This window comes from Balaenoptera acutorostrata, chromosome 2, assembly GCF_949987535.1.
Source record: "Balaenoptera acutorostrata chromosome 2, mBalAcu1.1, whole genome shotgun sequence".
NCBI classification, from domain to species: Eukaryota; Metazoa; Chordata; class Mammalia; order Artiodactyla; family Balaenopteridae; genus Balaenoptera; species Balaenoptera acutorostrata.
This window is the reverse complement of record NC_080065.1, coordinates 131,662,987-131,687,229: the sequence shown is the minus strand read 5'-3', so window position 1 is coordinate 131,687,229 and position 24,243 is coordinate 131,662,987. Positions and strand designations below refer to the sequence as shown.

The following is a 24,243-nucleotide window of genomic DNA, read 5'->3' as shown; positions in this document are numbered from 1 at the left end:
GGGAAGAGTCTTGAGTCAGACTCCTTCCAAGACTTGGAAATTAACAAGAAGTTAAATGAACACTCCAAACTGAACAGCTGCATATACTGCTTATATAGGAAGGGAGCTTTGTCCTCCCCCTTTATTTGTTTGCATGCTGAACCATAGTATGGTTTCCATTTTCCCTAGCTGTCCTTAATTATCTCAGTTTCTACTAGTGGTTTCCCCTGTCAAGAGGGATAATGTAACTTTCATCTGTAATGTTTGGATGAACTCTGCTTACCCTTTCTGTGTCTTTCAAGGCATGCCCCCACTCCAGCAGTATCCTGGTTGAGAAGCTATTCTTTTGCCTCCAATTCTAGACTCTCCTCCCCTCTCTGGGAGAGTCCACAGAAATCCATTGAGCCCACTCCCTAAGCAAATCTAGATCTTCTCTGACTCAGTCATTATGAGATTTAGGAATATTTAGCCCTAACTTTCATGTACTCCAAACAGCTTCAGACACCTGCCAGTGTCAAGGGCCACTTGTATAATTTGATCCTTGTTCAGCATCAAACCCAATGCTTTAAAACAAACAAACAAACAATAATCAGTGCTTTGCCTTTTGAGGACTTGAAGACAAGAATTTTACTACATAATCTTCTTCCCCTGGGAAATTTACATCTCTTGCCTCCTTGGACATCTCCCATTGTGAAAACTGCAGCAGATAATTTTCCTCCTTTATGTCTTTCTTTTTGTCACATTCTTACTTGTCAATCAATAAATTACCCCCTGCCAGGCTCCAGCAGCCTGGCTTCGTTCTTTACCACTTACATTCTCCTTTTGTGTTTAGAAAAAGAGCCCATTGTTTTTCTCTTAACCTCCAGTGAAATCTTCCCCTTATTCTCTCCCTTTGTTTTGCTTATCATTTAAATTAATTCTCCGTCCAGCAGTGCCCATCTGCACCTGCCTTGATTCTCTGCATTTTCCCCTTTAACACCAGAAGTTAATGAGACTACCATTAGAGTCACGTGCTCCTTTTCTGATCACACCAGGATAAGGAAATGGGATTTAAATAGCAGTAGCAGGTAATACTATAGAAGAAAAGCCTTACTATAGTGAGGATCTCAGCTAGTCAGGTAGGTAGTTTTATGCTCTCCGGACTGGATAGGGCTTCCTGTCAGAGCTGTGCCTCTATGTTCTCATCTGAGAAATGAGGTTAACCACCACTGACCATCCCTGCTTTGTACGGTGGTTGTGAGGATTAGGTGAGATAAATCATGCCATGTGCTTGGTGGGGTGGCATATAGCAGCCCTCTGGAAGCATTAGGTACTATTATGATTATAGGAAGCAAATGTAAAAGACACAGTCTCACACTTTTTTGGGTTTGGAAGCTGCAGCCATACATGGGTGAGAGAGATGCAGTCAGTGACCATTCAGGGGTCCCAGCTCTCTACAGTGGGCCCCCCTTATTTGCAGGGGGTATATTTCAAGAGCTGCCAGTGGATGGCCAAAACTGCAGATAGTACAGGGCCCTAAATATATCGATACTATGTTTTTTCCTATGCATACATACCTATGGTAAAGTTTAACATAAATTAGGCACAGTAAGAGGATATCTGAATTGCCGGCATCACTACTCTTATGCTTTGGGCCTATTACTAAGTAAAATTAGGCTTACTTGAATACAAACACTGCGATACCTCGACAGTCAATTCGATAACCAAGAGGACTACTAAGTGACTCACGGGCAGGGTATGGACAAAGGGGTGAGTCACGTCTGCTAGATTTCATCACGCTACTCAGAACAACGCGCAACTTAAAACTTACGAATTGTTTGTTTCTGGAATTTTCCATTTAATATTCTTGACTGTAGTTGACTACAGATAATTGAAACTACGGAAAGCAAAACCACGGGTAAAGGGGGGACTACTCTTTGTTTATGCAAATAACTCTGTGAAAAGGCATGTGAAATAGCATTGAACAACCTAAGGACAGAGACTATCTTATTTGTTGTCTTATTCCCAAGACCCAGACTTGCGCTTTACACAAAGTAGGTTACCTATAAATACTTGAAATCAACATATATTAATCACCTAATGTCCGGATACTATGATGGTCACCTTCAAAGATTACTGTGTTCCCCAGAGTCTGGACTATGTGTTTCTCTTGGTACAAGACAGCTTTAAGTAACTGTCTTTGAATCACATAACTGAAGTTTTTCTCTTTTCATTTATTTTTAAAATTGTTCTGCTTACATGAAGCCCAGAGTCTTACTTTGAGTTAATATTGTGTTAACCCGTCTAATAACACTTATAAATCTAAATTTTTTTAAACTGAGAGCTGACCTTAAGCTCTAAGTCCTTCCAGGTGACCGTATCTGTCTAGAATTTAAGAACATTTTTTCGTTGTATTTATTTTTATAACATTCTTCTGGTTTTTGGGCAGTTCATTGAAAACTAGTTTTTCATGTATTGCTGTGATGTAAAGATCCCTATCAAAACTAATGGAGTTTACTAAAAAGCAGATTCATTTAAAGAAAATAATAGTCTGGGTAAATAGATAAGGTAAAAAAAACTTGAAGAGGATACTAAAAGAACGGAGGTTTGACAAGCATTAGGCTAATTTCCCTGCGGTTATTTGGGAGCTTTTTAAAAATCAAGATACCCAAGCCCAACTGAGTTTGAATCTCAAAGTGTGAATCTGGGCAATCTGTATTTTCTTTTTCTCTTTAACAGCTCTCAGGTGGTTCTGATGAAAAAAACAGTCTGGAAATCTCTGAATGAGAAAGTGTCCAATTTTCGTTATAGAAAAAAGTTTTTTAATTCAATCAACAAACATTTGTTGAGTGTCTACTCTGTGTAATGCTCTGTGTGTTGGGTGCTGCCGAGAAAATGGAAAACACTATGGAAGCAGACGCTACCACTACGGTGCTTACATTCTAGCAGAAGCTCATAAATATTGTGTTCCCTGAGTTTTTGCCTGCTTAAGAATTTTGCTTCTATGCTAAATCACAGCCCGAAAGAATATAAAATCTTTATAACTTTGTGGACACTGTTTGGTTCTGTTTCTGACGTGGGGTTTACTGTGGAGAGAAGTCTGAAACCAGCCTTATTTTTACCTCTTATAAATTTGACTCATTTTTAAAGCTCTGCATAACCCATAAATCTTCTTTATACTTGAAGTGAAATAAGTTCACCAGAGTATGCCTTGGTATTAACTCTCATCACTTTTTGTTGGTATACTGTACCCTTTCAATCCTTGCAGTCTTGGATTTAAGTCTTTGTTTCAGGCATTTTTTAAAAACATATTTTAAGTATTTTTTCCTGTTCACTTCTTTTAGTCTCTTCAAGACCAACAATTATACATACATTGGATCCTCTTTCTTTTCTGAAAGTATAATCTGCTTTCCACTGATTTTTATGTCTTAGTACTTTTCCACTTTGTTGTGTGTCATTTCCTCATGCTTATAAACCATGTTGATAACTATGTTTTTCAGATTTTTCTCTGTGTTTTACTGTTGTTCCTTCAAAGCAGCTTATATCTCTATAATTGTTTTATTTTCTCTTTCACTTCCTTCCTAAGTTCAGCTAGCTTGTTTCTTACCTATATCCATCACTACCATGTAAAAAAGCCTTCCAATTGTTCTTCCTACATTCACTCACTCTCTTCCCCCTCACATTTCACAATCTGATAACCACATTGCACTTGGTATGATGTTTTTAAATTATAGATCAGATCATTCATTACCCTATTAAGAGCCTCACATATTTTCCCCTATCACTTAGAATGAATTCCAAAGTCCTTATCATTACTGACAAGGCCCTGTTATTGACCCCTGCCTACAAATTATGTGATGAGTTTCTTGTATTATTAGACTCTTCGTTTTGTCTTCTCAATTTGTGAGCTGCTTTTGGAAAAAGATGATTCCATAGCCATAGTGTACCAGTAGCACCTTGCATCTAGTAAGTGCTCAACAAATATTGCTTGGAAATAGTTACATGAACTCTTCCAAGTGTTAGAATATCTTACTGTAAGTTAGACCTTGACAAAGGAAGATAGAAGATCCCCAGGATAATCTAATGAAGAGTCTTAAAAGTATCAAGGTTTTAGATTCCCTGGTGTAATAGAAAAAGTATGGTCTGTGAATTCAGATTATGTTTGAATTCTGCCTCTGCTGATACTGAAAAAGGGTCAGTAAAGTGGGCAGTTTTGCACAGGCTAGATTCCAAAGTCATCCCATAAAAATATCCTTGAAAAATCCCTTAAATTACCCATATGATATAGTGTACATAGTTTTTTTTGTAAACTCTGTACAAAATAATATTTACACATAAATATGCATAATATAAAGAATAATGTACGATATAAAGCTATACCCCAAATGGTGGAAGGCCATTTATGAAAAAATAGACTTCTTTAAACCTTAGTAGCTCATTCAACACATCAAGATGCTGGGAGATGATATCCGCACAGATCTGCCTGAGGAAAGAGCAGATCCACTGCCCACATCTCATAGTTACTTGGGTGCCTCCAACCATTGAATGGAATGCAGTTGCAATAGTCAACATTATTCAAATGTGTTTCCTTCCTTTTTTTTTCTGGCTTATGCTAAGCCTATGTACTTGAATCCACATACTAATGCATACGTGATGCAGTTCAGTATATAATTATCCCTAGATGAAGGGCAAAATAAGTTCTTAATAGAATGTGAGGTAGGTGGAAGTGAGGTAGAGTAATTTGAAGTTCAACTACAGTGATTTTAAATGAAATGCAGATTTGTCCTCTTTTCCCTCTGTATGATTAGTTTTCCCTTCCTTTTCACTGTGAGCCTCAGAACGTTATGGTTTATAAAGAGGTCCTCTGCTTTGCCTATTTGAGAAAATAATTCATATTTCTTCCTTCAGGAAGAAAAAAAATTAATGGAGCTTATAATCCTATGAGTCAACCTTAAAGGCTATAAGCTCTACCCTGTCACACTTCCTCCTCCACCCCATCATTATATAGGCTCCCATTTCACAAAACTAGGGGGCAAAGAAGAGGTCAGGAATGAGTAAGGAAATGGATGACAACCTTGAAAACTTGAGGGGGACAGAAAGGGTGTAGAGTTCTAAAAGGACAAAGCACAGAGCTAGTGCATGTGGAGAGAAAATTCAACCATTCATGTGTAGAATGTGGAAAGACAAAGTGGATGTGTAAAAAAGACCCCAGGGTCTTAGTGAATAATAACATAAAAGTGTCAGTTAAAACTCGACCAGGAATAAGTCATCCAAAATAGTATGTTGTTCCAGAAGAAGTAACTACCAAATCTTATTCGGTTCAGGATACACTCTTCGTCTAATACAGTTTAATGAGCTAGTCTGAAAAAACGTGATTGCCGTGTAAGATTGACAGGCACATGGGGAGAGAGTGTATAAGAGAGAGTTAAAGCAGTGGATTCATTGCTTGAAGAAGATTGAAAGGCAATTATAACAGCATTCCAAACAAAATAAAATTTCTATCCAGGGAATAGTGACCAATTGTGCTTTACTCTCTTTGAACAAGAGACTGCTAGAAGTCTAAATTATTAGCACTAGGAACTCAAGTGAGGAAATGATTCCAAGAAGGCTGTCAAAACAGTGCCAATTTGAAGAAGGAAGCTAGAATTTAGAACTCTTAAAAATATCAGATTATTCTCCACTGGATTGTGTGCATACACGGTATGAGGAATGGGGCGAGTTCTGGAGTGATCGAGATCAAGGAAGGCTTAGGGAAGGGGGGTAGATGGAAGTGGGGTGAACAAGGGGAGCATTGTAGGAAAAGGTGTGGAGGTGATTGTGAACGCAGCATGTTCAAGGGCAGGGATGAGACCTCCCTAGAAGGGTCTGACTATGTCTTTCATTCTCCCTCCTGTGTTTCCCTTTCTGCTTGTTCCCTTCTTTCCTTTTTGATAGCGCTGCATGTTTAGTTTGAAAGTGGGATGGAGTTAGCGCTAGAGTGACTCACTGAAGGCCATGTTCAGACTGGTAAACAGACAGAGTTAACTTTTATTGGCAAAGAGAGAAGAGAGGGCCTGACATGAAGAGAGAAGCAGTTTAAGAAGCCAGGTGGCCCCTAAGAGAGACAGACACAGAGCCAGAAAGACAAAGTAAAGTTCCCCCCCACAGGCCCCTAACAGCAGGCCAAGCCCCTGTTCCATTTCACATCCTCTGTTTTTGGTCCTGGTAAACTGCAAGATTTTTCTCTCCTACAATAATCCTTTGTTTTTTGTTTTTTAAGTTGTTTTTGGTTTTGTTTTAAGTAAGTTTGAGAAGGTTTCTGTTTCTTGGCCTCTAAAGAGTCCAGACTAGAATAGAACTTCCCCCTGCCCCCAGCCTGCTTTCTTCTCTCTTTCCCCGTTCCCATCCTTGGAGGCTTGCCATCCTTTTTTCTTTATAGTCCTGTGTGCAGCTGCTTTTCTCAAACACTCTTTTCTCTTCTTTGGCCCATTCCTTCACCTCTGTTCTTGGCCCATTCCTGCTTTCTCTCCTTGGAACTAGCAAACCTTCCCCTGGAGAGTTATGTCTTCCCCTGCCCACTTCACGTAACAACTTTATTTGCCAGGATCATTACATTTCAAATTCAGCCCTGCTACTGGGGAACGGAGGATTTAAGGTACCTCCCACCCTCCAGCCAGACTTCAGAACACTGTCATTGTTTTCTCCATATACCTAGTACATTCACCCATCTGCTGACCCATCATCTTCATTATGCAGAAAAATGCCATTATCCAGAATCCACAATTCATTAGATTCCTACATTCACATACATACTCTTTCCTATTCCTGTATTTCACTTTTAAGAGAAAAGGATAAACCCTAGGGAAGAGAATTGAGGAAATCACATTCACGTTCAAAGTAGTTAGTAGAAAAGATTTGACTTGACATTAACTTGTTTGAAAGAAGACCTGGAAATTTTAGTTGACACTGCAATATGGACTATTACAAAAGTAAATCCGTTTTAAGCTGTATGAGTAGGAAGCACATGTCTTGTACTGTATAGAAGTATACACGTCCCTCTGTGTTCTGAACTCTGGCAGATTGTGTTCAGTAAGGCAAAGCATCAGTAGAGGGGACCCAGCCCTGACCACTGGTGAGGAATAAAGATTGGAGGCTAAGTCTTGGCATAATTGAATGGAGAGTGGGATGGGTTGAGGTCTGTCCTCAAATATCTGGAGGGCTTTTGCATAGAGGAAGGGATAGACTGGCTCTCTGTCAACCCAGGGAACTAACAGGTAGACAGTTAAGGAAAGCAGATCTAAATTCAAAGGAATGAGGAAGCCATGCTGATTTAGAGCAGCTTATGCTTTCCCAGGAAGAGTCCAGTGCAGGCTGAAGAATCCTGAGAATCCCGCCCTGGCTGGACACGAGAGGCAAGGATTTCCCTTCTTTTTTCTTTTACATTACAAAACTAACACAGGGTTATAGCAACAAGTCAAATAATGCTATATCGTGACCCCACATGTTAAGGTAACTCATGTTACTAGTTTGGTGTGTGTCCTTCCATACCTTTCTCTATGTCTACACAAACATGTATTAACCTGAATGGATGGATATGATTTTGTTTTGTTTTTACAAACTCAAGATCATACTATACACACTACTCTGCTCAGTAATATAAACATCCCTCCTGGTCATTCATCTTTGAAGTAGCTGCCGATATTCTAGAGTATGGGTATACTATGACTTATTAAACCAGTCCCCTATTCATAGGCAGTCACCTTATTTCCAGATTTTGTTACGATGTCATTGTAACTAACAATGCTGCAATAAATGAGCTCAAACATATATCATCATAAACCAATGTTTAGTTTTTGTAGGATAGTTTCCATTAAGGTAGGTTTTGCTAAGTCGAAAGATGTGCACATTATTGTATTTTAATAGCTACTTCCAGATCACCTTCTGAAAACCTTGTTGCATTCATACGCCCACCAGCAAGTGCCCATTTCCTCATACTGTCTCCAGGATAGAATGTTATAAGTCATTGTAATTTTTGCACACCCCAGTAGAGATACTACTGAGAAGGGAGTGCAGGATAGTGGTTAAGGATAAGGATGCTCTTGGCTAGAACACCCAAGTACCTATCTGAGCTCCAGCAAGCACTAGCTGTGTGACTTTAAGCTGAGACACGTTACTGCCTTGTATTTTAGTTACACTTATTTGTAAAAAGAGGTATGATATGGGGCTTCCCTGGTGGTGCAGTGGTTGAGAGTCCGCCTGCCAACGCGGGGGACACGGGTTCGAGCCCTGGTCTGGGAGGATCCCATGTGCCGTGGAGCAACTGGGCCTGTGAGCCACAACTACTGAGCTTGCGCGTCTGGAGCCTGTGCTCCGCAACAAGAGAGGCCACGATAGTGAGAGGCCCGCGCACCGTGATGAAGAGTGGCCCCCGCTTGCCGCAACTAGAGAGAGCCCTCGCACAGAAATGAAGACCCAACACAGCCAAAAATAAATAAATAAATTTAAAAAAAAAAGAGGTATGATATGAATACCTACCTCATAAAATTGTTTTGTGTATTAAATGAATTAATAGTTAGAAAAGGCTTAGAACAGTAGTCGCATATACTAAAATTTTTATAAGATTAAAGATTAAAAGATTAATAAGATTAATCTTCTATAAGATTAAAGATTTAAAAATCTTGCATCTCCTTGACTACTAATAAGGTTGGGCATATTACTATATATTTCTTGGTGATTTCCTTCTAGCTTTTTCTAACTGTTCTGTCCATGTCCTTTGCGCATATTTTTACCGAGTTGTCTTTTTATCAACTGGGGGGAACTTTTTTATATGTTATAAATAGTAACCCTTTCCTGTCATTTTTACCTTCCATCAATTGTTACCTTTTAATCCATTTATTAAAATCAGAGGTTTTTAGAAAAATATTAACATAAAAACCTCAATCAGTATAGAACTCTAAAAATAATTTTAAACTCCTATAATCTCATACTCCAACCATGGTTAAGAGTCTGTAGTACGGAAGCTCTTCCATTTACCCCCTCCAATTCACTGACTCTCAGCCTTGGCTCTACATATCGGTCATCCGCGGGCTTTCCAAACACTAGTACTTGGGTTCCACCTCCCAGGCATTCTGACTTAACAACACTCCCCAACACCACCACCCAGTGGTGGGGCCCAGGCATCAGTTTTCAGTAAGAAGCCTCATTTGATTCTAATGTGCACCCAGAGATGGGAACCAGACGATGCAATCCTGAAAAGTCACTTTGCTCCTAAATCAGAATGTCACTAGTAACCACTACCACCATAGTAGGCAGAACTGACACAGTTTAGTTCTGTATGTAGCTTTGTTCCTACCTATGAAAGGCCGTGTTTCAAAGGTCTTAGAGATGCATCTTTGTATACACCCACACCTTTTTAGTGTAATGACTTCTTTAGTGTAAAGACACTGATGACTTTTTAGTGTAATAACTTCCAACTCTAAGATTCTTTAAGTTTATATCAAATTTATACTTATCTTCTTAGATCTGTATAAGCCACAGTAGTGAATGACAGAATATAGTGTGATACTCTTGAGGTCTTGTTGATCCTGGATCATCAAAGATTCAGTGATATCTATCCTCATTGTTAATAGGAGAAAGCGTGAGGGCAGATTTCAGAAAAACTTACATCAATAGCAGTTAAAAAACAAAAGTAAAACAATTTTTGTGATTAATCCTAACCAGACTCAAACCACTGCCTCTTCCCATCCCATCCCCTTCCCCACCTATAAACATTAATTGAAATTTTCCTCTACTGTGATATTTTAAGATGTCTCCTTTTTTCCTGTGGAATTACACAATGTGAAACATCAAGGGAAATAACAGGAAAGGCAGTGAACATGCCTTTCAGAATGCAGGGAGATGGCAACGCTTTGAGAAATGGCAATGTTGGCAGAAAATGGAAGTGTCTGGGAGAAAAAAACAAGATAAAACTGGCAGAATTACAGGCTGCTGCATGGGCTGGTAATTAGAGAGTGAGTTCATCTTCTGAGGGAAAGATATTTTTCCTCTCTTTTCTGCAGAGAGGCCAAAAGGAGTCAAAGACACTGAGAGCATGAAATTGTTAGTCTGCCATAAAACCATTTTTGATGCATTGGGTTTAAAAAATATGTATTAATTCCCCAGGTATTTTTTTATGGGTTGTGTGTTATTCTTGTAGCTGGCAATAAGGGATAAGTCTTTGAGAGAGAGAGAGAGAGAGAGAGAGAGAGAGGGAGAGAGAGAGATAGATAGATAGATGGATGGATGATCGATCTTTCCTATATTATATGTATATATAATGACTTTTTAAACCAGAAGATCTTTATGGACTGAAACATTTTGCTGCCTATTGTGGAAGTTAACACTGGGTTTCTTTTATCCACCTTTGATTTAGACTCTTTCCAGAAAGGTTTCCTTAAGAACTGGATTTTTCAGTCTCAGAACTGTTGACATTTGGGGCCGGATAATTCTTCTTTTTTTTTTTTTAACATCTTTATTGGAGTATAATTGCTCTACAATGGTGTGTTAGTTTCTGCTTGATAACAAAGTGAATCAGTTTTACGTAGACATATATCCCCATATCTCTGGGCCAGATAATTCTTTGCGGCTAGAGGCTGTCCTGTACATCGTAGGGCTTTCAGCATCATCCTTGGCCTCTACCCAATAGTATAGGCCCCATTGTGACAATCAAAAATATCTCCAGACATTGTCAGATGGCAGTTTGGCCCCCAGTGAAGAGCAATGATTATGGCTCTGTTTTTGGCGTTGAGGGAGCTGTCACTTCTTCAAAAAACAATGTACCTAACTCCCCAATCTAAATTAGAGCCCCTGTTTCATTTAATGAAAGAATATTTTTTCCTCTCTTGAAACAATACACATCTCTTTATAGCATCAGTGATGGTTTGTAACAATGTGTCTACCTCAAGTCATTAATGTCTTTCTTCCCTATTAGACTTTAAGTGCTGCAACTAATCTGCTTTGTTCACCCTGTACACATACCACCCAGAGCAGTGACTGGGTTTGTCAAAGAATATAATCCTAAGATATTATAAGAATCCTAAGAATAATATCCTAAGATATTTAAGACCCTGAGGCAAAGCCTGATTTGGTCCAAAGGGGGTTTTCTTCTCAGGCTTATTTCAATCTATTTGACAAAGCCAGTGAAAGAAGAACTCAGGGACATATTGAGGCTGTTGAAGGGTGTGATCCAGGAAATCTAAAAATTATATTATTTGGATAGGATTCCCTGGGGGTTTGGCAGGGTAGTGTTGAGTGGCAGGTTCATTCTGGAAACAACAGCTCTGATATGTCTCTGTAAACTGGAGCCAACCTCTCACTCCTGCTTTCTGAGCTCCATCCACCATTGATCCATGGAGGAAACAAGTTTTCTGACCAGGGTGAGGCTTAATGCTCCGTTAATTCTCTGAGAGAAAATGCCCCAGGACCAGGAGAGATGGGCCTAGGGAAGATGAACCTCAATACAGACAGCAGAAGAGGCCTTTAAAGGCTTCTTTTCATGTTCTTAAAAAATGGAATTAAGATGCATATTTTTTAAAATGAAAAATGACTGGCATTCTTCCCACTGAAAATGGGAAGTAATTTAATTTGTGAGTGGTTTATTTTATTTGACAGTCTTTGTACATACTTGATTTGGTTTGTTACACTGAATTACCCTCTGATAATGGGTATACAGAATGCCAGACTGTGCCCCCCAGGTTGGTTTGATAATTGGATGAACGACCATATTGTACAAGGTTTTCATGACAATGTGGACAGAAGCTATTATGAAAACTCCCAACCAGAAAAGCCTTCCACTTTTTTTCCCAACAAAGTTAATTGCTACCCAATGACCGATCATTCCTCTGGCCACTTCTCCTGAGCATTGCTAAGTTCTATAATCACGACTGAAATCCCTAGGGTGGATGGAAGGGATGCCTAAACCCCACAGCCTATAGAAAAATTCAGAAAATCTTCCCTAGGCAGTCTCTCAGAATGGACCATTTTTTCGACAATTGAAAGTTAATGTGAAGGATTCTAGTGATAGCTACCATAGGGGCTGGAGCCAGATGGTCAAGTTCAAAGGTAGCTCCGCCTCCAAGTACCTGTATGACCTTGAGCAAGTTTCACCACTTCATTTGCTTCAGGATCCAAACCTGTAAAGTGGGAACAATATTAGTATCCACCTCTTAAGGTCATTGTGAAGATTCAATAACATGGTATACATACAGTGCTTAGCGCAATTTGGCAAAAGTAAGCTCTCCAGAAATGTCTCTTTGGTAGATGGTATGTATCAGGCCATGTGCTAAATTTTCTCAACAAAGCTACAGAGAGCTGCTATCTCTAACATTGTGGAAAGGAGCCTTGAAATGGAGAAAGATGAAGTAACAAGCCCAGGGCCACCTGGTTGGTAAATAGCCCAGCCAAGATTCAAGCCCAGGTCTGCGTGACTCTAAAAACTCTTTAACACCACGCAACTTCAAATTTTGTGCTTGTGTACCCACTAGAAGAATTTTGAAAAGCCACATAGCTTCTTGAGCATTTTTAAGTAGACAACTAATCACTTCCATCGTAATGTTAAATACTTACAAAGGATGTGATTTCAGGAGTATTTTAAACATAGGCAGTTTAAAATAAAACTGTTATATCACCTTTTTAGTGCATCCCATGGAATTTAAATACCATTGTAACTGGATACCCATCAATATCCATGAAAAGAATAATGAACAAGTTCTTTAAAAGTCAGAACTTTCTGTTGTTCCTTTTTCTTCTTTAATTATGTATTTTCACTGCACTTCCTCCCAATAAATGTTAAATGCTTTTTTTATCATTTCTACAATGAAAAATAGGTAGATTTTTTTCCCTCCCTATGACTGTATGACTGTAAGAGTTTAAAATTCTCTTGTGGATTTAATTGTCTCTAAAATTATTAATAGAACACAATTGACCAAAACAACATAAAACATGCAATTCTGACAAATAATGATTAAACATAAGAAGTAAAATTTGATTAGAAATTCATATTATAATGAGCTGAGGGCGAGGCATTTGTGGGGCTTTGATTAAAGGTGTCGTCTGATTGTCCCTCCCTGAAGTGTTTATACCTTGGATAGCGCCCCACAGTAAGATTCAGGATGGGGAAGGTTTGTTTCTTTTCCAAATGCGAGAAGGAGAACCTAGGCTGTGGGTATGTCCTGACATGATTTGATTTTAAGAAGGAAATTATATTAAGTTAGAGGTGGGGAAGTGGTTTCCTTTAAAACTGTTCCAGGTAGCTCTTGGGAAGTCATTACATTCTCCTGTTTGAAGACAGCTGCTCTGCACCGCTAAGCTGGGTTGCTTTGGAACAGGGATATTTATAGCAGGACCCACTGGCTCTCCCATCTTCAAGATGACTCACTCCCTCTTCCTTGGCAATGAAGTCTGGGCGCTCTTTAGCGATTGGCTTTATCCCAAACCTACAGTAATTATCATTGGAGAGTCACAGAGGATATTTTTTGAAGGAAGCCCAGGAAAGGCAAGGTGGCAAACTTGAAGTGAGGCTGAAATCTGGAACTTTCTACCCTTTCCTCCAGCTTTACCATTTAAGGCCTCTAGATGGAATGGTATTATCACCCCAGATTCCCCACCAGGCCTTGAACCTGTGGTCCCAGAGCACCAGGGTCAGGGTTTCCCTGCACCAAGGAAAAGGTGGACAGCTCCTACCTGTTTCTTTTCTAGATCAAACAAACATGGTTTCAGCTTCCCCAAAGGGCTGGTTATGAGCAAGAAGGGGTGGGTAGGGGGTTGTGTATTCTCTGCCCCAACTAAGCTTTATAAGGATACTCTGTGTGGTAACTGCCCAGCACGTAATAAATGCTTAATAAATGTTTATGGAAGGTTTTATCTGGGGCCAGTGTGTGGTCATGACATTCCTATGTGAACTTCCTGACTGATGACATGGAACCCCCCTAACACCATGGCCTGAATATGTCCTGTCAGTCTCAATATAGAGTAAATCTCAATTATTGGGGAGGGCAGGGGGGAGCATCTGTTGAATACTGACAAGGAGATAGGGAGCAAGCCTGAATTTAAATTGATAGCAGTTTCTTCAAATTTCACGTTGATTATGTTGATTGTACTTAATATTCCAAGGGTATTCACGTGTTTGTCTGCTGAACTCAATCAGATTTGACCCAGAGTTACAACATAGCTGAAATCCATTCACATCCTTGCACTGATGGACACCTCTCTCCTTCCTTCTCCACGGCTCCATCTTCTTTCTTTTCTTGAGCTCCTGTCCGGCCGTCTCTTCTCTCTCAGACTCTTGCCTTGAATCCGTCAACTTACAGGGGCACTGGATGTTGCCACGGTGAGCACAGCTGTTGTTTTTCCTCTGTAAAGAGCCCTCACCTCTAGCCTCTCTCCCTGCTGTGCATTTTCACAGGTGTCGTTTAAAGTGGGGGCCTCGGGGGCTTCCAGGATTCTGCTCCTCTTTCATCGTATGTCTCTGAAGGGGGGCTTCGTGACCCGCCAGCACCTGCTTAGGTGCCGTGGAAGACTGTGACGCATCACCACTGTGGTCACCGAACAAGCCAAATGACAGCGACATTCATTTTGTTAGTAAATGGGTTCTGAGAGGTGACAGATGATCTTATATTTCCCAAGAGGAGAGGCAGGAAAGATAATGAGAAAGACTCGAAGGGAGGAAAACTGAAAGAGAGGTGGGGAGAGACAGAAGGAGGGGAGAGGGAAGGGAAAGAGAGCAAGGAGAAGGGGATTTCTTAACACGGAGGGGGCTCAGTATTGGGCAGCTCCCTGCACCTCCCTGAGTCTTTCTCATCCCCGCAGTTACACCTGTGATGCAGCCCTGACTACTTATCCTACCTCTCCTACCACTTTCCTTCCCTGCTCACTCCTCTCCAGCCACGAAGGATCCTCACTCTTCCTCCTACACTCTAAGCACATTCCAACCTCAGGACCTTTGCACTTGCTGTTTCGTCTGCCTGGAATGCTCTTCCCAGAAAGCCACATGGCTGGCGCCCTCCCTCCATTCAGCTCTCTGCTCAAGTGTCTTCCCCTGAGGGAGGCCTTCCATCCTCACCCCACCTCACATAACATGACGTCCATCCTCCACGCCCTCACCCAGCTCAGGTTTTCTTCATGTCTGATATAGAGGAGGGATCGATTCCATGTTTTGAGTGAATAACAAAATCGCTGAGCGCCCCCCATGCCCAGAAACACACAGAATCACACACTGGCACGCACGCGCTTTGCTCCTTCCCTGCCAAGCTCTGCACACGCCGGTCCCTCTGACTGGAGCACAGCTTCCTCCCCTCGCTGCCCCCAACTTCTGCCTGGTGGGTTCCCACAAACGCTTCACCTCCTGCTCGCTTACTAGTCCTCTCCTTTTTGAGGTCCCCCTTGAGCTCCCCAAGCAGACATGGGGCCCGTTGGCTGACGCTGTCCTGGGCAGTACACCTGCACTGAGACATCCACGTGCGTACTTATCTCTCCCGCACACCTGAGGGTGCTTCTCCAAGCCCAGAGGACAGAGCCGCCAAGGACTTAGACTCCAGAGTCGGGAGTGCCGGGCATGAGTATGAGCTGTGTGACTTTATACAGATTACTTAACCTTTCTGGCCTCTGTTTCCTCATCTGTGCAGCAGAGATCATATTATCCACCAAGCTAAATGATAGGGTACTGATGAGGATTCACTGATGAATTGCTTAACATTATGAGCAGTCAGCTGGGTCAGAGGATGGTGAGGGGAGGGTGTGCTATGTGAGGTGGGGTGGGCGCGGAGGGCCTCCCTCAGGGGGTGATCACTGAACAGAGCCCTGAGCGATGTGAGGGAGGGAGCCACGGGGTGCTCTGGGCTCCTCTCATCCACTGATACCCCAGCTGAGACACAGCTCTGTAAGCCCCATGGCAGGTTAGTCTCTGAGGCTGCTCTCTTGGGCCCTGGGACATTATTCAGCTGATACTCTTAACACGATGCTTATTATCTTGCCAACCAGGCCAGGGTGCTTGTCCTTCAGAATCAGGCTCCGGGTGATGAGCAGAAACTGAATCAAGGTCAGGGAGGAGTACGAGGCACCTGAGGGAAGGACATGAATTCCAGCATCGCGGTCCAGAACCACCTGTACCCTCCGAGGGCCAAGGGCTGACCCCCATTCTCATTCGCAAGCGCAATGCAGTACCAGCCTTGTCTCAGGGATGAGTCTAGGCCCACGGCCACTGCCAAGATAGCTCAGAAAAGAGGGTTTGAACTACCATTTAAAGGTCCTGGTTTGATCCTGGATTTTGTCTGGTTGTGTGGAGAATGACTCAGGCACCTGCTGTCGGGGGGCAGAGGAAGGGAAGCTCTGGGATGAGTGGCAGAAGCCCAGGCTGTGTTGGCAACCCCAACTGGGTGACCATAGACATGGCATGTCACCTCTTGGGGTCCTGATTTCCTCATCTGCAGAATTTAGGAACTATCTGGGCCAGTTGGTCTCAAAATTTCCTTAACCACAGAAATAGTTATTTAAGCAAGATATTGATTGAGAATCCAAACATATTACCAGAAATGATGAAGAGTGTAAGGCCTAGACACCATGGCCTCCCACTCTGCCCCCCCAACAAGACACACTTACACACACGACAGCCTTGAAAGAGGCTTTCATGGCCCTTCCAAGATTCAATGTTCCGTGATTCAATGTCACATCCATATGACACAGTCCTTCCAAACTGTTAGGCTGAACCACATGAAATTACTGAGCTTTGACAATTTTTGACTTGCAGAAATGGCATTCTCATATTTCAACCTGAGAGTTTCATTTGTAACAGTGGTTACGTGTGCTCACGCAGGAACCAGATTGTCCAAGTTGAGCCCCTCATCTTCCCCTCTGTGTGACATCGGACAGGATACTTCACCTTTCCTGTAAAATGGCAAACAAGGAGTCTTCCCTGTGAGGTCGGCTACTGAGAGGGCTGAAGGGCAGGGGTGCTGTAACTCAGTGACTGCTACTACAGGAAGCCCTCCATGATCTTACAGGGAAAGTCCAAATGGTTGCCTGTGGGCCGAACTCAAGGAACTGTGTCCCACTCTTCTCCCTGCCTGGCCCCAAGAGGAGTAGTAGAAAACACAGTCCCAACAGGGTTTCTTAACTGGTCGCCCTGTCTGGCTTGAACTGCCTTACCTCCCTCTTCCTTCTTGTGAGGGGTGTCACTGGCCAGTGGATAGCCTTGACCTGGGCATGGGAATGGTGTTGGAATATCATGAGTGACGTTCATCCCCTGCCTTATCTGGGCAAAGCATTAGGGCTCCCTCCCCAGATACCTACCCGGAGCTTCCCCATTAAGTGCCACCTCATGCAATATGTCAGCCTGAATTAGCAGGCAGGCCCATCACATTAAACTGAAGCCCTGGGCTGGCAGTTGCCACTTGGTAATGTCTCTTTATCCTGGCTGTCACGCTCCCTGCCCTGCCATCAGAGCCACGGGAAGGCTCTGTGGACAGTGCATGGTAATGAAGGAGGCCCAGGGAAGAGTTGAGGAGAAGCCACAGGAAGTCCTCACAGATTCCGTTCCTTCCACAGCCCTGGGGAGCCTGCTTTGAGCTCTGCTACCTTGCTGGGGTGGGCAGAGCTCAAAAGCTCCAGGTGGGGAGTTCCTTTATGACAAACCGCGAGAGCAGGCATGTGTCTCTGAAAGCACACGGAATAGACGCCCTATTCAAATACCATGAACACCAAAGTGAGATTTCTAGAGGCAGCTTAACCACAGAATTCTATGGCTACCACTACCACTATTACTACCAATAATCCTATTGATGCCATAAATTCTATGGGCATTGTACTCGTATCCCTTACAGAGCATTTATCACCTCTTACCATGTATGCTATTTGAGTGTGGTGTGATACAGTGGAAAAAGCACTAGATTTGCAGTCAGATAGACTCTGGGATCAAATTCTGGCTATGCCTCCTATAGCTGGGCAACTCTGGGCCAGTGACTTAGCTTCTCTGAGCCTGAGTTTTCTCTTTGTAATAGTACTTTGTACTACTAGTATTTATTTCACAGAGTTGTTGAAACAATTACCTGAGATGGTGTATGAAGAATGTTTGACACAGAGTCAATGCCCAATAAATATTTGCAGGAGAGTTCCTAAGGGCAAAGTTACTTTTCTTATCCATTACAAAGCCTTAACTCAGACACACCCTCATTTGGCATTCGATAGTATATCACCTTCCTTTTCAAAGTTCTGCTTCATTCATCCTCTAACTTGTTCTCCACTCTACATCCGAAATGATCTCATCAAAACTTTGAACCTGATCATATCAAGATCATTGGAAATCTTTTGATTTCTTCCCATTTCTCTTAGGATGATGGCAAAAATCTTTCTTGGGGCCTGCCTCTTACCTCCCCTGTCACTTCATCTCCCACCATGGTTCTCATCACTATCTGTCTCAACTACATTGACCCATCGATCTTTCATTCTTGCCTTACCCTCACCACGGGACCTTTGCACACGCTCTTTCTGCTGAACGGAGCATTCTTCCTTCCCCTCCTGGCCCAGTAAACCCCTTCTCATACTTTAAGCAACCAATTCATACTTCCTCAGCAAAACTTCTCCAGACCTCCCTGACCAGGTTAAATCCTCCTTAATGCTATTTCCTCTCCTTTTGTACTTACTACAAATAAAATGTACTTACTACATTTTATTATGAGATGATTTTGTACCTACCTCTACCAACTGGACCAGCCATATGAAGGCAGGACCTGTGTCTGGTTTTGCTCACCAGTTGAACCCCCCAGGACCTTGTACAGAGCTCAAGCAAATGTTGCTGAAAGGGTGAGTGGGAGGTTGAACTGAAGGGCAAATCATCTCAACAGATGCCAACCTTCTTGATAAGTAGGGCACAGTGAGTATTTCAGATAGTATAACCAGAGCCCAGAAGGGGCAGGATAATTGCCCGAGGTCACACAGCCTGTCAGTGAGGGGCGAATCTGTGGTCAGAACTCAGGGCTCCTAGTTCTTGCCATCCCTGGGCTTATACTATAGAACCATTATCCAGAACAGGGTGGAGGGCTCTCAAAGACTTTCCCTCCCATCCCACTGCTGGTTTTCAGAGGACCCCTGGCTCTTCCTACATCCGCATCTCAAGCTCCTCTGCTTTCCAGGTTATCCACTGCCACATTTGCGTAGAATTCTGTGATTCCTCTGAATTGTTCATTTAACTTAAAAACTACCTCAAAATCCTTCAAGACTGAGCTGGGAGAATTCTGTTTTGTAGAAGGTTATATTGTTGAGGTGACTGCACTCCACAAAATTTAACCTTTGTTTCCGCCTTCTTCCCCTCACCCACTGGGTTGACACAAATCCAGAATTTGAAGTCTTTATTGACCACCTGGTATCAAATCAGGGCTCAGTTGCAAGAGATGACTTCCCTGAAAAGAAAATAGCTTTTGGTGCTTTTATTTTCTCATTTCTGTTAAAGGGCCAGGCCCGTGTTTTGTGTTTGTTGCATTGTGTTTTAGTCTGTCTCCTTTGAGGCGTTAGTTTTCCCACTACTTTCTCAGGAGCCAGTTCACCCAGGTGTAGGCTGAAGTGCCCTTGAATTCAAAGAGGGAGTCAGAACAGAGGTGGGTCTTTGTTCCTACTTGCCAGGAAGAGCTTCTTGTGTGCAAAACTATATTTAACTGCCTGATTCTCTGACCCAGGGGGAAGGTAACATTTACTCACATACTCTTACTCACTCACTTAACAAATATTTACTGATTATCCTTAATATACCAGTAAGATGACCATATAATTTATTGTCCAAATGAGGACAGTTTTGATGTGAAAGTGGACACTGCCTTGTTGGTACTCCAAGACAACAGGTTAAACCAAGGTAAAACAGGATGTCAGTGGGTGCCCTATATATTACTGGCTGAATTTGGGATACTAGAAATTTGGGTGATTATATGCTTTCCCAAAATTCCCTTAAGGATTGAGGATAAAGCCAGGATGGGTTCTAGACCTCCAAAGCCATGAAGGATAAATTTTAATCTCAGTTGAACTAGACATTTCTAAAATTTTCCTACAACTTCCTTTCAAAAATAGATTTCATGGTTAAAAAACAAACAATCCGGAACAACAGCTCTGGAAGCTAATGACCCCACAGTGGATTCTAAGTTCCCCTGAGATGAGGCCACTTTGAGGGCCACTTGAAAAAAATCTTAGAATCTATAAAGGATGAAATTGCCCATCAGGGCTAAGGGATGGTGACATTTTTGAGGAAGGAATAAAACTAAAAGGAACCAAAGGGAATAGGAACAACATGTAATTTATCAATCTCCTTTTCTACCTCAGAGCTCCTTTGACGTAGTCATGATTTTGTATATGATAATAAAGGACATAAACATGCACAGTGTTTTCCTAGTAAAGAGCTTTGGTTCTGAAGTGATTTGTTTCTCTTGCATTCCAGGTGCCTGTCCTGAGACCCATGGACCTGATGGTGGAGGCCACCCCGCGAAGAGTATTTGCCAATGCACACACATATCACATCAACTCCATATCAGTCAACAGCGACTATGAAACCTACATGTCAGCTGATGACCTGAGGATTAACCTATGGAACTTTGAAATAACCAATCAAAGTTTTAGTATCCTTTCTTTGGGGCCAATAACCAGTTGGCTTGAAACAAGAGTATTCAGGTATGAGCAAGCTTGGGGGAAAGTGGAATAGAAAGGGGCAATAACAGTCGAAGACCTAGAACTTGTGGAGAACTGTTCCCTTTTCAATTACATTGGCATCTGTGATACTCGTTCATCCAAACAAAGTTAGGGAAGTACTGAATTACAAGTAGTGGACCAGGACTGCCTCTGGATTAGAACTCTGAGTCAATTCCTTCATGCAGAGGCATTTATGTGTCATGAATTACGACTAGATTTGACTTTATCAACTATAAGACCAGACCTTAGAGTTCAGGGTAGGGTTCCTTCCTCTTGTTAATGGATTCACAAATGGCCTATATGGACATTATGGACCACAGGTACACAGATGTTTTTCGTTGTATCATAATAATGAAAATAATAATGGCTGCCATTTATTGAATTCCAAGCACTGAACTGGGAATATAATGCATAGAATCTCATTTTGAAAAATGCATATATCATTATTGTCCAGCTTGATGAATTTTCACAGACAGAGCACTCCTGTGTAAGTAGCATCCAGATCAGAAAACCAAACTTTATTAGCAATGCTCATGTCCCCATCACACTTCTTCAGTCTCTACCTGCCAAGAGTATATTTGATATAACAACCCCATATTGACATTATGGGGTTGTATTATTATCTTCTGTTTAGCTAAAATTTAGAGAAGTCAAGACAATTGCTGAATGAGTATCTGACCCAGTATTCTCACCCTACTATATTGACCCTCTGTTTAATATTAAAAATCGGTCATTTATTCAGCACCTATCATGTGGTCCATCCCACCACAAACCTGACTCTTCACTTGAATTCCCAACCTCAGTTAATGGTTTCACCATCCAGGTAGCTAAGCAACTGACCTAAGAGTCAATATTGTTCTTTTTTCCCACTCACCAGCCTCCCCACCCCCCAACCCAATATCTTTGAGCCCTGCCTTTGCTTCGTCTAAAATATATCTCAAATCAACTCATCTTTCTCCATCTCCATTCTACCAACCCACACTAGTACAGGCCACTGTTGTCTTACCTATGCGACTGCAGTAATCTACTGTCTAGTCTCCATTCTCTCTTGCTCTCCTACACAATATGTGTTCCACATAACAGAGTAGACCTTTCAACATGTAATTCAGATATCATTCCTCCCCAGATTAAAACACACTGGTAGCTTCCTATTGAACTTAGAATAAGATCCAAGTTTTTAACTCTGGACTGCAAGATTTCACATGATAGTGGCCCTGCATCCCTCTTTGATACCCTATCATACCAGTCTGCCCTGATTCACTCTGCTTCAGCCAACTATCCTCTTTTCTGTTCCTGGATAAACCTTGTTCTTACTTCCATTCTCTGCATGTGCTGTTCCCTCTTTCTGGAATACTCTGCCCCCAGAGTCCACATGGCTAACTATGTGTCATCATATAGACTTCAGTCTCCTGTCACCTCCTCAGAGGCACTTCCTCACACTAACTCCCAAGTAACCCCCAATAACCCTCTATCCCCGTTAACTGCATAACATGTATCACTATTTGAAATTCGTTTTTTTATTTGTGTATTTTGGGTTTCCCCATATTTGAATGTGAATTTTATGACAGAAGGAACTTTGTATGATCCATTCCTGTATCCCAGTACCTAGAATATTCTGACATACAGAAAGTACCATTTTGATTGGACATGTCAAGTTTGAAATACTGGTAGGTCACCAAAGTGGAGATATCCAGTGGATAATTAATCATGAAATAGAAGCTGGCAATTTCACCTTAAGTGTCTATTAGTTACAGTAAAGCTCTGAAAGTTCTGATATACAATAGACTCCATAATGGCTCAAACATATAAAAGATTATTTCTCTTGTAAAGTCCGATATTGATGATCTCCATCAGCAGGCAGCCTCCTCCAATCAGTGATTCAGAGATTCAGGTTCTTTCCATCTTGTGGTTCCCCAGTGTCACCATGCTTATCTGCATCTGTACAGCAAAAGAGGAAGATTGTGTAGGACCACACATGGGAGACTCCTATGAGCCAGGTTCTAAAGTAGTGTGCATTCCATTGGCTAGAACTCAGTCACATGATCACATCTAACTGCAAGGCAGGCTGGGAAATGTAGTATAGCTGTTGCGAATGAGTAAAAAGACCTGGTTTAGGTACACAGTCACCTGACCTTCACCACAGAAGAGTGCTCAAGACTTTTCACAGTTCCCCAAGGCTTTTCAGAGAATGCAGCTGTAAGCCAGTCGTGATGATTATGGAGACTGAGAACTGACCATTAAGACCGTGACTGGCATCTTTTGTTGATCACAGAGCAGACGCGACATACTGTCTGAGCCTAGGAGAATCTGCCTACAGATTTTGCCTGAAAGTGCAGCTGCTAACAGAACGAGTGTGGGTGGCGGTTCCCTTTCTCCCTTGACATCTATTCCAAGAGCCAGAAATCTGCTCAGGCTCTGCTGAGCTTCTGCTGTCCCCAGTCTAGGTGACATGCTTTCCAAATTTTGCCTCTAGGCCTTCAAGAGGGAGGGAAGTTTCGTTAGGCATTTTAGGAGACAGATGCCTTGGGGAGAATGCAAAAGGAACATATTAATAGCACAGTTGAGGTTATATTCTGCAGATGTGTGACAGCCTGCCAGATGCTGGCATACAAATGAGACCGTGCCATTCACCCTTAAAGCAGCCATATGTAAAATAATCATTGTCATCATGAGAAGGATGATAACTGATATCTATACAGTTATTTTCAACCAGACCGCCCTAAGCACTGAGCAGACTGTACAAACTGGGACTCTTTTGCTTATCGTCTCTGAAGTGCAGCCATCTCTGGGGTAGGAAGCGGCCATCTTTCAAAATAGCCTCGGAAAAACACCAACCACCAGACAGGCCTCGTTACATCATATGTTGTTTAGCACCATTTCTATAATGCCTCTTATCCGCTAAGGAGGCAGAAGAAACATGGTTCAGTACAGAAAAATGTGGGGTTCCCAAAGCATGGTATGAGCATCCCTGAGGTGGGAGGCAAGGTTCTTCTAAATACTACATGGACGTTTTTTGTTTTCATAATTATGTATCTGTGATAATGAATACTATAAAATACAACTATCGTATCAATCCTATGATATTACAGATACTGAAAATCCATTTAAATTACAAAGTGCATATATGTAAAGAAAAGTATCAGTAAATATTAAGGCAAGTGGCCTTGCAATATGGTTTTTAAAAAAGCCATAACTTCTAGTGACTAGCATTTGGTGTGACATTGGCATTATGGTTGAGAACAGATTCTTTGGAGTCCAACAAGCTTAAAATTCTCACCCAGCTCTGCTACTTGCTGGCTGTGTAAGCTTTAGCATGTCTTTTAACTTAGCCAAGCCTCTACTTCATGATCTGTAGAGAGGAGCTCTGAAAAAGAGGATCGTTAGAATTTTTTTAAAAGGTGTTTATACACACACACACACACACACACATACACATATGTATATATGTGTATATATGTGCATATGTATATACATATATATACACATACATATATGCTTAGGGCAGTACCTTGCTAAGTAAATGATCAGTAAACAGGGACCACCACAAAAGGAAACTAGAAAAGTTGAGTGTTAGAAGGGTGGATTCTGTTCTGCTGAATTCATTATCTG

The 24,243-nt window shown here is 41.8% G+C and overlaps 1 protein-coding gene across 5 annotated transcripts in view; it reads left to right on the top strand.

Moving 5' to 3' along the window:
• The window catches only part of PPP2R2B (protein phosphatase 2 regulatory subunit Bbeta), a 462,603-nt gene that overhangs the window by 372,917 nt on the left and 65,443 nt on the right, over positions 1–24,243 (top strand). For all 5 annotated transcript variants that reach the window (XM_007194185.2, XM_007194186.2, XM_057540770.1 and 2 more), the window contains one exon: positions 20,387–20,564. In XM_007194185.2, coding sequence (XP_007194247.1) covers positions 20,387–20,564 — 178 coding nt within the window. The remainder of the gene's footprint in view (positions 1–20,386; positions 20,565–24,243) is intronic.